This window comes from Parasteatoda tepidariorum, chromosome 2 (genome assembly GCF_982258835.1).
Source record: "Parasteatoda tepidariorum strain Cologne lab strain chromosome 2, Ptep-v5.0, whole genome shotgun sequence".
Taxonomy (NCBI): Eukaryota; Metazoa; Arthropoda; class Arachnida; order Araneae; family Theridiidae; genus Parasteatoda; species Parasteatoda tepidariorum.
In genome coordinates this window covers 36,748,318-36,760,408 of record NC_141756.1, presented here as the reverse complement: position 1 = coordinate 36,760,408, position 12,091 = coordinate 36,748,318, and the positions used below count along the sequence as shown (strand labels likewise).

General features: G+C 28.3%; 1 protein-coding gene across 1 annotated transcript in view; it reads left to right on the top strand.

Annotated features, from left to right (window-relative positions):
• Nucleotides 1-337: 337 nt before the first annotated feature.
• The window catches only part of LOC107436929 (uncharacterized), a 36,879-nt gene continuing 25,125 nt past the window's right edge, over nucleotides 338-12,091 (top strand). The window contains exons 1-3 of the mRNA XM_071177431.2: nucleotides 338-780; nucleotides 7,771-9,917; nucleotides 10,924-11,010. Of these exons, the coding sequence (XP_071033532.2) occupies nucleotides 681-780; nucleotides 7,771-9,917; nucleotides 10,924-11,010 (2,334 nt within the window). The 5' untranslated portion in view covers nucleotides 338-680. The remainder of the gene's footprint in view (nucleotides 781-7,770; nucleotides 9,918-10,923; nucleotides 11,011-12,091) is intronic.

Below are 12,091 nucleotides of genomic sequence, written 5' to 3'. Positions count from 1 at the left end.
AATTTTGTTTTCACATATATAAGAAGGAGACGGAATGTAAATCGTTTATCTTTTTTGAATTTAATAAGCCACAATAAAGAAGGAACATTACCAAGCTACACTGAAGAAATCTCCAGCGCAACTGATGATCCTGTTATGATAGCAGTCATTCGGTCTCAAATAGCAAATGTAGCTAGAATAGCAACGCCTCCTATAGGTTGTTGCGTTCGCGAATAATTTGTTCATTTAGGGAAAAACTTGCCAATAGGTGTTTGGTCGCATTTCCAATTACCTACACGCAAATTCTACGTGTAGCAAAAACAACCCTTCTAGGCGTGAAAAGAAATTTTGAATATCTGATTGGCAACATATTAATACTCTTTGTTTTTATTAATTTTCAAAACAATAATGTTTATATTCAATTGCGTGTCATTTTCCAAAAATTTGGAAATTTTCGTGATATAAATTGAGACATATTGAAAACTACTATTTATTTTAAAGATGTGCTATTCACAAAATTCCAAAAATATAGTGTTTTATGGAAAAGAACAGTGTATATTTGTGTAACAATCATTAACCTCTACGTTTTACAAAATGCTGTTTTTCAAATAATGCATTTGTTCGACCCTTCCATTCATTTATATTTATTCTTGTATTTAATTTATATAACATATGATTAGTATTAAATAAAATTTTCAAAAATGCTTCCACGAAATGGGTTCTTCCAAAATATACAATGTCCTTATAACAAAGCAAATTTATGTCATCGACCTTATTGCCATTATAGACACTCTCCATCAGGTATATTGTTGTTTTATTTGAATGAATATTAAATAAAAGTTATTCAATTAATTATTTATGTTAATCTCCGAACTATACATACTCCAGAATTTTAGTTTTTACATCATATTCGAAATACCAATATTATGACGTGAATACTTGTTATTCTAATATATATGTACCTATTAATATGTTAGTAATCTATTTCAGTGCTCTTCAATATATTTATAATGTCGTATATCTTGGCAAAAAAATGCTCCATTTTAATTTACACATATTTGATTCATAACTACTGTAACTGGAAAAGAATTGCACAGTTAAATACGTTTCATGGATGGGGAACTGATCGACTTTGATCTACATCTTCAAATCAAGAATTAAAAGGATTCCTCTCCAATTTCCTGTAAACTGTTTTCTTACTTCCATTTTGTTTCTGCATCAAAATTTCTAGATTGTTGTAGTACCTAATACATAACTTATATTTATTTAAGTTAGTTGTACATTAGGCTATTTTTGATGGTCTGAGAAACATCTCTGAGGATGATCTAAAGTCATACCATCATAATTTTTATCCTCTTCATAGGGTATGGCTCCCCCACTTAAGTGACCTGACAATCAGCAAGTCTAGCAATTTAAGGTAGTAGAGTTTAACAAAGACCAATACTGTGCATACTCCTGTCCCTTCAAAGACTGATCACAATTGTCATCCACTCACTCATTGACCTTAGCTAGTGATACTTGACTATGGTGATCTATTGGTTGCAAAAAACCCACCTGCCCAATAAAACCCGCCCGTATTTTACTGGGTAAAACCCACTCTGAAAAACCCAGTAAAACCCACCCTAAAGTAGGTTTTACTGGGTTTTTCTAAGATTGATTTCTTTTTTATCCTCTGTTATATTAAAGAGCTATTCTATTGAAATATTTATGTAGTCTAGTCTAAAAAAAATTAACCTATAGTGAAAAAACTAATTACGTTGGAGACTGGAAAGTCACCTTGCTGACTAGATTTGACTGTATGGTCATTGATTATTCAGTGCCATTTATTCGCTTTCTATGCAAATAAAGAAGGTTCCTCAAATATTTTTTAAGATTGAAATACAGTAGGGAACCGATTATCCGGAACAATCGGGACCATCGCTATTCCGGATAACTGATTTTTACAGTTTTTTTAACTCTCTTCAAAAAGCCGTTCTTTTAATTGTTAAACCCAACTAAAAAAAATAAAATATTTGGAAATTATCTTAAAAAGAAGAAAAAATGATGAAGTAATACACTAATGATTATTTCCAAAATGATGGTAAGGTAAACCTCTTTAAAAAAAGAACGAAAAATCCTGAAATCTTATGAGGAAAAAAAAATTTTTTCAAAAAAAATGGCGGGAAAATTTATTGAATTTCGTTCTGGTTTTTTGGTTTTCTGATTTCCGGATAACGGGTTCTGTACTGTATAAATAAAAAGTAATCCAGTGTTAAAATAAGTTTCAAATGTGTGATGTATGTGAGTACATATAACATTTTGTATCGTGATGTCAGAAGAAACTTTTTTCAGACTTTCACATCAATTTATTTCAGGGTTGGCAAGGTTTAGGACAGAATGGATTAATCCACGGTTTAAACCGTCCTGTCCAAAACTGTCTTAAACTGTCCAAAACCCTTTTACTCAAATTATGTCACAATTTTATCTGAACAATATTTAAGAGGCAAAATAAACATAGAACTAATAACATATTGATAATTAAATATACCAGAGAATATTTGTTTTTAAAAGTATAATGTTTTATTAATATTGTTTGACTCTTCAATTTAAACAAAGGGAGATTAATCAGTAATCAAGTTCAATTAGTCCTCTCATTCAATTGTACATAACTACAGTTTGGCCTTGCCATACAGGTTAAAATATTAGGGACTAAGTGCTTGGTTCGTAATAAACAGGTTTATTTATCTATAGTACTATTCAAGAATACTTTTATTTCATTCATGTTCAATTCTTTTAGCATAGTGGTGATACATCACCAGTGTCAGTAACTGAAACTGATGTTATGCTCTTCAAAACTGTTAATACATTTTTCAGTTATTTTGTATTTTCAATTTAAGCTAATATATTTATGTTTAAAAAAAATTATTTTTTAAATAGATGTCTTTTTTTATCATCCTGTGATGCAGAAATTGTAAAAATTTTTTAAAAAAATATTGTGAAAAATAAAAGGTTAATTTTTGAACAAATTTAGTATTTTTTTTAAGAAAAATTATTATTTTTTAATATTGCCATATTTATCCTTATGCAAAAATATTATTTATCAGTATTAAAAGCATATTTATATTTAAAGGATTAGTTATTCACTTTTGTTGTTCAATAAATTGTGGAGCTTCAAAAATTATAAACCTTTTCCTATTATATTATATTATTTTCTTTTAATAAGTTATAGTAAATTGTTTAAAAAATATCAAATATTTATTGATACATGTAATTATCATGTGTACAATGGTTACACCTATAGAATTTTTACTTTTTACCAAAGTTCAAGGTTTTGGACACTTTATGAAAGTTTAACCCAGTTTAGGACAGTTTTACCCAGTTTAAGACAGTAAACCCACGTGTCATGTCCAAAACCAGTTTAGGACGTCCAAAACCCCAACCCTGATTTATTTGTATTAATTATCTATATGAAGTCAATTTATAAAATTAAACTTAATTATTAATATTAAAATAAGGTACTTATCCCTGCCTTCTCTTTTGAAAAGGCCCCATGAAAACATGAAACACCCAGAAAAGCCCAATAAAACCCAGAAAAACCCACCCGGGTTGGGTTTTTCTACAAAACCCCGGGTTTTTTGCAATCCTTATTGGGAACTATGTCTTATGATCAGTCTACTGTGGGACGTAAAATTTTTAGGGCTATCCTTGTTTGCAATTGGTAGTGTTAGCTAAATTGGTAGGGATTTTTGAATGGTATCACCATCTTTAATCAATTCTGGGGCTGAAATAAAGAAAATTATAATTTCTTATATTCCTGTAACAGATTTGTAAATTTTATTTTCTAACATTTGTATTATTTTATTCATTTTTTATGTTATCTTATGGTGTTTTGGTGAGTAGAATGAATGAGTTTAAAATCCGTTTCAGTTGCAACTTCTTCTTTTTCTTCCTTCAAAAAATTAGAGTTAACGTGATGTGCAATAAAAGAGAAATCATACTTGATAGCTCCATCATTCTTAATATAATTGACAATATTTAAGATTTCATCTAAATAATGTATTCAACAACCAAGTAACATTAATGAATGCTATTAGTTTATTGGTTATTATTTTATTCATTTTTATGTTGTCTTTGGTGTTTTGGTGAGTAGAATGAATGAGTTTAAAATCCATTTCGGTTGCAACTTCTTCTTTTTCCTCCTTCAAAGAATTAGAGTTAACGTGATGTGCAATAAAAATGAAATCATACATGATAGCTTCATCATTCTTAATATAATTGACAATATTTAAGATTTCATCTAAATAAAGTATTCAACAACCAAGTAACATTAATGAATGCTCTTAGTTTATTGGTTAATAATCATTCTTAAAAAAATTATGATAGTTTGCTCTTACTGTATGGAAAATGGAGTCAAACATAGCAAGTTGCTACCTTTAATAGCTTAGAGCCTGAACAAGTTTAAATCTGATGCTGTCAAAGCCATGATTGACTGTATTTTGTATCAAAAGTCTAGTAATGAGTTTTATTTTCACCTTTTACATTAAAAAAAAACAACTTAAATTTCATCTTCGAAGAAAGTTCTTATACATGATAACATGATTTCTCCATATCCACTATCCACTTCAAGCATTTTTTTTTCATTGCAATAAAGATCTTCAGTGGCAGAATTTCACTGTAATAATCTTCATTTTTGTATTTGCATTTCATTTTTGCTCGTTATGTAATGTTTCTATGAGTTTTAAAAACATTCATTTTGTTAACTTTATGCTTAACAACTCACTATTTTCATTTTATTATTAATAAACAAGTTCTAGTTGTTTTAATTGTTACCATTTCATTTTCATTGTGTAATTTTTTTGCTAATCTGTGATCATGGAAGAGATTTGCGAATCACCATTGCTATTCAAAATTAATTAAATTAAGGGCTCATTACACTCATTTTTTTAATTGTATTTTCTACTCATATTTTCCTGATTTACAAATTACCCATCTCAATTTTATTCTGCTTTGCAATTTTGAAAGTAAATATCATGATTCATGCGCACAATGTTAAAAATCATGTATTGTGATTCATATTTATGTGATTAAAAATGAAACAATATTCGTGTTTAAGGGATTTTAAAATCACACATCATGATTCGTATTCCCACTAGTCGTATTTACATGATTTAAAGGAAATTGTGATTTGTGTTCATGCTACGTAAAAATTATATCAAGATTCGTATTCACACCATTTAAAAATCAAATGTCACATTCTTATTCACATGATTTAAAAATCAAGCATGTGATTCATATTTATGCAAATTAAATAAAATGAAACATCATGATTCATATTCACTCATTTTAAAAATCACACATCACAATTTGTATTTATGTGATTTGAAATTAAAACAATGTGATTCTTAATGACATAATTTAAAAATCACACACAGTGATTCTTATTATTATGATCTTATAATATCAAACATTGCGACTTATGTTCAATAAATTTAAAGGCTGCTATTATGACTCATGTCCTCTTAACTTTAAATTTCTACATATTGATTTGTATTCATGTGACTTTAAAATCAAACATAGTGAATAATATTTCACGCGTCATGACTCATATATGATTTAAAAATTACTTATCACAATTCATATTTACTCCATTTTAAAATCAAACATCGCAATTTATATTCATGTGATTTAAAAGCCACACATCATGATTCATCATTACGCAATTTAAAAATCAGATATCACACTTATTATTCATGGAATTTATTCTTAAGAGTTGATAATACTATTTCATTAATAAAAAACGAAAGAAGTAAATTTTGTATCTAGCCTACTTACAATTCAAAACATATTTTTAACTTTTATTTTAATGTTCACACAGATAATTCAAATATTTTTTTTTAATTTTTTTATTATTTCCAATGGCAGGCCAATTTAAAAGAACAAAAAGGATAAAATGACAAGAAAAACAAGGCAAAAAGAGATAAATAGAACTAATTCAAATATAATAATTTAAAAATAATAATTTTTAAAAAAAATTATAATTTTTTGATATTATATTTTCCACAATTATCCCTTTATATATTGATGATTATTTTCATAATACCAATTTGCTATTTTTTATAATATTTTGTGATTAAATCATTAAATATTAGTCGAAATGATATTCATTTATTAAAACAATGTAAAGATATTTTTGTTTCGTTTGTAGATCAATCCTTTTTTCCTGGCATTGCTTATTTTAGCAGTGTAATCTCAAACTTTGATTCTAAGCTTATGTATTTTGAACTTTTAAAATGTACATTCTTTCTTGTATATGCAACTAAAAATTAATTAATTGCTATTATTAAATGTCAGGTAGTATAATTTATTTACCAAATATAATCAGATACGTGTAATCAATGTAATAATTTATACCCATTTGTAATCAATTATACCCGTAACTAGAAATGTTTGTTGAGAAGAAGCTATATTTTTACTGAGACAAATAAACTATTTTACTGTAGACGAAGACAAAATGCTATTTCTGCTATGACATCTATTTTTGTCATATCATTCTTGTTATTAATGTTACAAATTTGAACGGTTTAGCTAACTAAAATAATTCTTATTAATTAGAGAGAAGATTTGATATCTTCTGATTTTGAAAAATTTTCTTTCAGCAAATGAAATAATATAATGTAGGGCTGCTCCTCCGGTGAACCTAAGGTCACGTGCGACCTGTCAACTGTTGGTTAATGCATTTTTTTTTTTTGCACTTTCACTCTGTATGCTCTGCAGTTTTTTTTCTTTGATTAGAATTTATATCTCCCCTCTTTCTATATACACTCATGGACAAAAAAAATAACGCACCAAGAAGGAGTCGTCAAAAGGAAACAAAATTTTACTTATGTAGTGACTACTTTGATATAAGTAAATGATTAGAAAATCAAAGAAAAAGGATAATTTATTTCAGAGAAAAAGGCAAGAGAACGGAGGAGTTAATACCCCGTTGGACCTTGGCTGTAACCTTGCCTCTAGTTCGTTCAAACTTATGGGATGCCCAACTCACCGACCCAAATGATCCCAGATATACTTGATTGGAGACAAATCTGGGGATCGGGCAGGCCAAGGAAGGGTAGTAACAGTACGGAGACAGTCTTGTGACACCTTTGCCGTATGAGGCCAAGCATTGTCTTGTTGAAAAATGGCTCCTGGGAGTAAATAAATAAATAAAACTTGTGATTCTTCTTCATTCCTCTCTTTTTTCTTTTTGTCTTTTTTGTAAAAACGTAGTACTTAGAACACTAATGTTTATATAAAAATTATCATATTATATAAAAAATATTATTTGCCCCTAACATGACTAAATACGCATGCGGTCCTTTTTTAATCTGCTTACTGTGCAAGTGCCATATATTGCGCACCCCTTATATAATGGGCAACTAATTACCATTCTATTTTGTGACATAGCAAAGTTAAGTGTTAAGCAAGCTTACAATCAAAATGTAAATATTTGCCTCGACTTCATCAAAATTTAAACAAATACCAATTTTGAATCATGCTTGTTCTTCTCCAAAGCATCTTATGTAACAGAACAGGTTGAACTTCTTTCTTTGATTAGCAGCAAAACTTGAGGCGAATATTTACATATAGTCAAGAGACTCTACACCATTCTAATCTTGTATTACAAGTTAACTTTTCCTTCTCTTTAAGGTTTTAAAAATTACACTCCAAGGCTCATTTGAATTTTACTTTATGTTTAAACTTGTATGATGTAAAGTGTTAAAACATGTGTACTCAAATTTTTTAATTATAGTATTTAATTTTCTTTTTCAGGGCTTGCTGAAGAAAAACAAAGCAGTGTTAGTTCATCCTATTTATATAACAAGGATTTAACTTCTAATTCCAGAAATCAGGAACAAATAGGCAATTGTTCAACGCCTGGTGAAACAGATAATGGTTATGTACCTACACCTGTCATCAAGCCTGCAGGTATTTTGAAAGCCATTACTTATTCTGATAGAGCTTCTTATTCAGTTCCTGAGTATAAGCCTACACCTATATCTAAATTAAGGGAGCTTAATATTCCAACTGGACCAGATTATGACGATTATCCACCAGAGTATCCTTCTGGATCAGTCCGGAAAAAGAAAAACATTGAAGAATATGATCCAACAGAAATTAAATGCATTTCAAAAAAGAGTGTTTCATTTGCAGATGAAACTGAAGGAGGATTACTTACATGTGAATCTGCCTTTAGTTCTGATGATGATTTTGATGATACAGCAAGTGCGCCTAAATTTAGTGATGATGAATGTGAAGAAAATGGTAATTCCGAGCGTTCTCTTCCGCTGCCTTCTCAGCCAAAGCTTGCTTCTACTCCATTACAGAAAGTGGAGTCAGAAGAAAGTGATATAGATGATAAAAAAGTTGATGAGTTTTCTCTGGTTGATAAAATTTTAACTGAAACAAAGAGAAATGAAAAGTTATTGAAATTTCATAAAAAAGACACAACTACTTCTAAGCCTCTACCCCAACCTACTAAACCATCACTTATTCTGAAAGGAAATGACCCGAAAAGGAATGCTGCACAAAAAGAAAAAATTCTAAACAACAATGATATTTATAATATGGATGATAACTCCCAAAGTTCTGTTCCAGATTATTCAGCATTTGATTCTTTAGTACCTCCTATTGAAATCGATTCACTTATTAAAAGCAAATACGATAAAAAAACTTTTGATAGTGAAATTGCTTCATATAATTCTCCAACACAAGGGGAAAGGGAAAAAGATCTCTTAGAAAATTCCAATTCAAAAGACAATTTAGATAAAGATTCAGTATCTGAATCATCTAAACAAAGTTTGAAACCAAAAAGATCTGATTTAAAAATTAAAGGTGAAAGTGTAAAATCTGATAATAAAATTAAAGATAAAAAGAAAGAATTATTAAAGACGCAATCGTCAAATTCTGAAAAGAAACATTCTAAAGGTATTGATGATAAGAAAGAAAAAAGTGCAAAAAAAGATGGTTCTAAGAAAATTCCGGAGAAAACAAAAGATTCTCTGAAAGACTCTAAAAGTTCTAAAAAATCAGATAGTAAAATAAGTGATTCGTCAAAAAGGACTAGTGAATCAAAAAATTCTTCTAATAAAGATAGTCATAAAAATAAAGATTCATTAAAAAAGAGCAAGGAAACTACATTAGACTCTATGAAAAAAGAAAAACATAAGGCAAAAGAATCTGTCAAGAAAAATGAGGAAAGAATTAAACTGAAAATAAGTTTAAATAGTAATAATGGTGAAAAATCATTGTCTAGGGAAAAAACCAAAAATAAAATTAAACAAACAGATTTTGATAAAGACATTTATAACTGTTCTATTTCTAGTTCTAGTGAGGTTGAATTGCAAGATGGAAAAGTTAGTAGTAGTTCTGTTGAGAAAAAGAATAAATCTAGTGCTAGTTTAAAAAATTCAAAGTCATTAAGTGCACCTAATGAATCTAAATCTAAACACAATGAGGATTCAAAATTATCTAAAAAGCCTTTTAAAAGGAAAGATTTTTCAGATAGTGAGTCTGAAAGAACTCTTTCTAAAAATAAACATGCTTCAAAAAAATCAAAATCTAGTTTTACCAATACTGATAGTTCTAATGAAGATACAAGCTGTGATGAGCATGTTATCCATAAAAAGAAACCAAAATTGAATATGAAAAACTCGCAAGGGGAAAGGATTGAAGTTATTACTTTTAGTTCTTCTGAGAATGATTCTGATAGTGCTGTCAATAAATCCCTTAAAAAAAAGACATCAAAACACAGAAACAGTCCGCCACCTAAAAAACAAGTCAGCTCTAAAACCAACAGTGTTGATGATGACATTATTATTTCTTCAGATTCAGATTGTGATCCTAATGAAGAGTGCTGGAAAATTTATAATGAAACATTTAATGAAAATTCTAATGACGCTGCAAATTTTCCAAAAGAGGTAATTTTTATTTGTATTGTTTAAAAATCCTTTTATTGTGATTTTATCTGTTAAAAATAGTTCAAACACAAATTAAAAGCAGCAGTTTCCAAATGGGGTTCCATGGCACCTTAGGGTTCAGTGGTAATTATATTTATTTCTAAACAATAAACCATAATTTTTTTGATATATTAGCTATTTTTATAAAATTATTTAAGTAAAATGCCAGCAAAAATGAAATAGCAAAACTTATTAAAAACTTCATCAGTTCTTGTAGAACTTTTAAATTCAAGAAAAATGAATTATGCTTCTCTAATAACTATTCTCAACATCTATAAGATTTCTTTTTCAAGCACTTTAATTCAGCTTATTTTGTTCATTTGCAGCTAATGTATGCACCAAAAAAAATTCATCATTAGTCTAGATTCTACTCTAGGCCTGCGAATTAAACTATTTGACATTATTATTTTAAGAGTTTTGTTGAAAAAAAGTTCTTTAATCACATTAAATATTATCAAAATAATTAGTAATCTTTCTTTGGTTAGTATGTCAACGGCTACTAATAAATTTTATTTATATATTTAGGGTTGCACCAAAAAGATGCTCAATAATTTAGGTAGCTGTAGAAAATAGGGAACTGTTGCTCTTGAACTCAATTACATCACTTGATTCTAAGTATAGTAAGCTTCTAAAAAGTGATGGCTATAAGCGATGGGATAATTTTAATTAAATCAAAATCTTTTTCCAATAATATTCTTGTGATTTGGTTTAAGAATCGGTTGATATATTTTTACTAGCCAATTAACTGAACATGATTATAATTGTGATTAATTAAATCAATTGCAATAACACAATAACTTAAAAGAATGATTTTCTAATTCATCAATGTTCTCATTCAAAGAACCACTAACCATGACAAATTTATTGATCATAACTCTTAATCAATATTAATTAAGTTTAACTCTGTATAGTAATAATTCCTCCATTCCTTTTCTACTATTTAATGTTGCAACATAAATTTTTTTAGGAATCTGCTAAAGTGACAACTGTTAGAGATGCAATGGACTTAAAGAAGAAACGATTTGCACATGCAGCAGCTACTACAATAAAAAAGGTAATTTCGTTTGAAGTTTTAATTAAAGTTTATGGTGAACTGTCATTGTCATCATAGTTGGCCAGCCTGACCAATCTGGGCCTTACTCCATCATTCCAATTTTAGAGACTTATACATATTTATTTTTTGAGTGTTATACTATTCTAGATTATTATTTTTTTATGACTATCTAGTTATGTAATATATATATTAAAAGAAAGTGTAATACTTAATTTCTGAAGAAATAATTTGATCTTAAAGCATACAATAAAAGAAGGTTAGTTATTATAGTCAAAAGATCTAATTTATGGGGATTAGAAAAACCAAGTAAACTTTTAACAAGAAATTGATTATAATATGGACCCTTTTCCTCCTTAGGTACTCCTGCTGGTACTTACATTAAATGATTTAATCATTCAGTAAGCAGTATTATTTTGTATTTGTACTTCATTTCAATATTTTTTTATTTTATTTCTTTAGATTGTTAAATGTGATTACTTGCAAAGTAATCAGTAGCACATTTTTTCTTTTGGTTCGTAAAAATAATTTCATAATTTGTGAAATTCTCCCTTTTCATTTTTAATGGAATTAATGATTAAAAATCAAAAGAGGGAATTCACTGAAAAATTGACATCAATCAATCCCTGTATTTAGATTTTTAAGTGTGAAAAAAAAAAACAGTTAGGAAAAAAAATTAAATCATCTCTGGATATTGCTGTGATTCTTTAAGCAAGAAGTTTTTTCTATCTGTGACCAAGTTTAATGTGTTAAAATTTATATTTATCTATTATATATAATTCTCTTGCGTGGCTCCCAAATTTTGGCTGTATTTCTTTTCCGCCAGTGGCAACGTTTACTTTGTTTTGAAAACACCAAAGCATTCTGCCTTTTAATGATGTGTTTCTGATCTAATATATATAATTTTCTTACGTGGATCCCAAATTTTGGCTGAAGTACTTTGTACAACTAAATAAGATTCTTTTCACAACAGTTAAATATTTACTTTATTTTCTTCATTCATAGAGAAAACAGAATTCTGTTAGGTTAAAAATCATTTCGCTAAAAAAATAACGAATTCTAAAAGAAATAAAAATAAACTTAA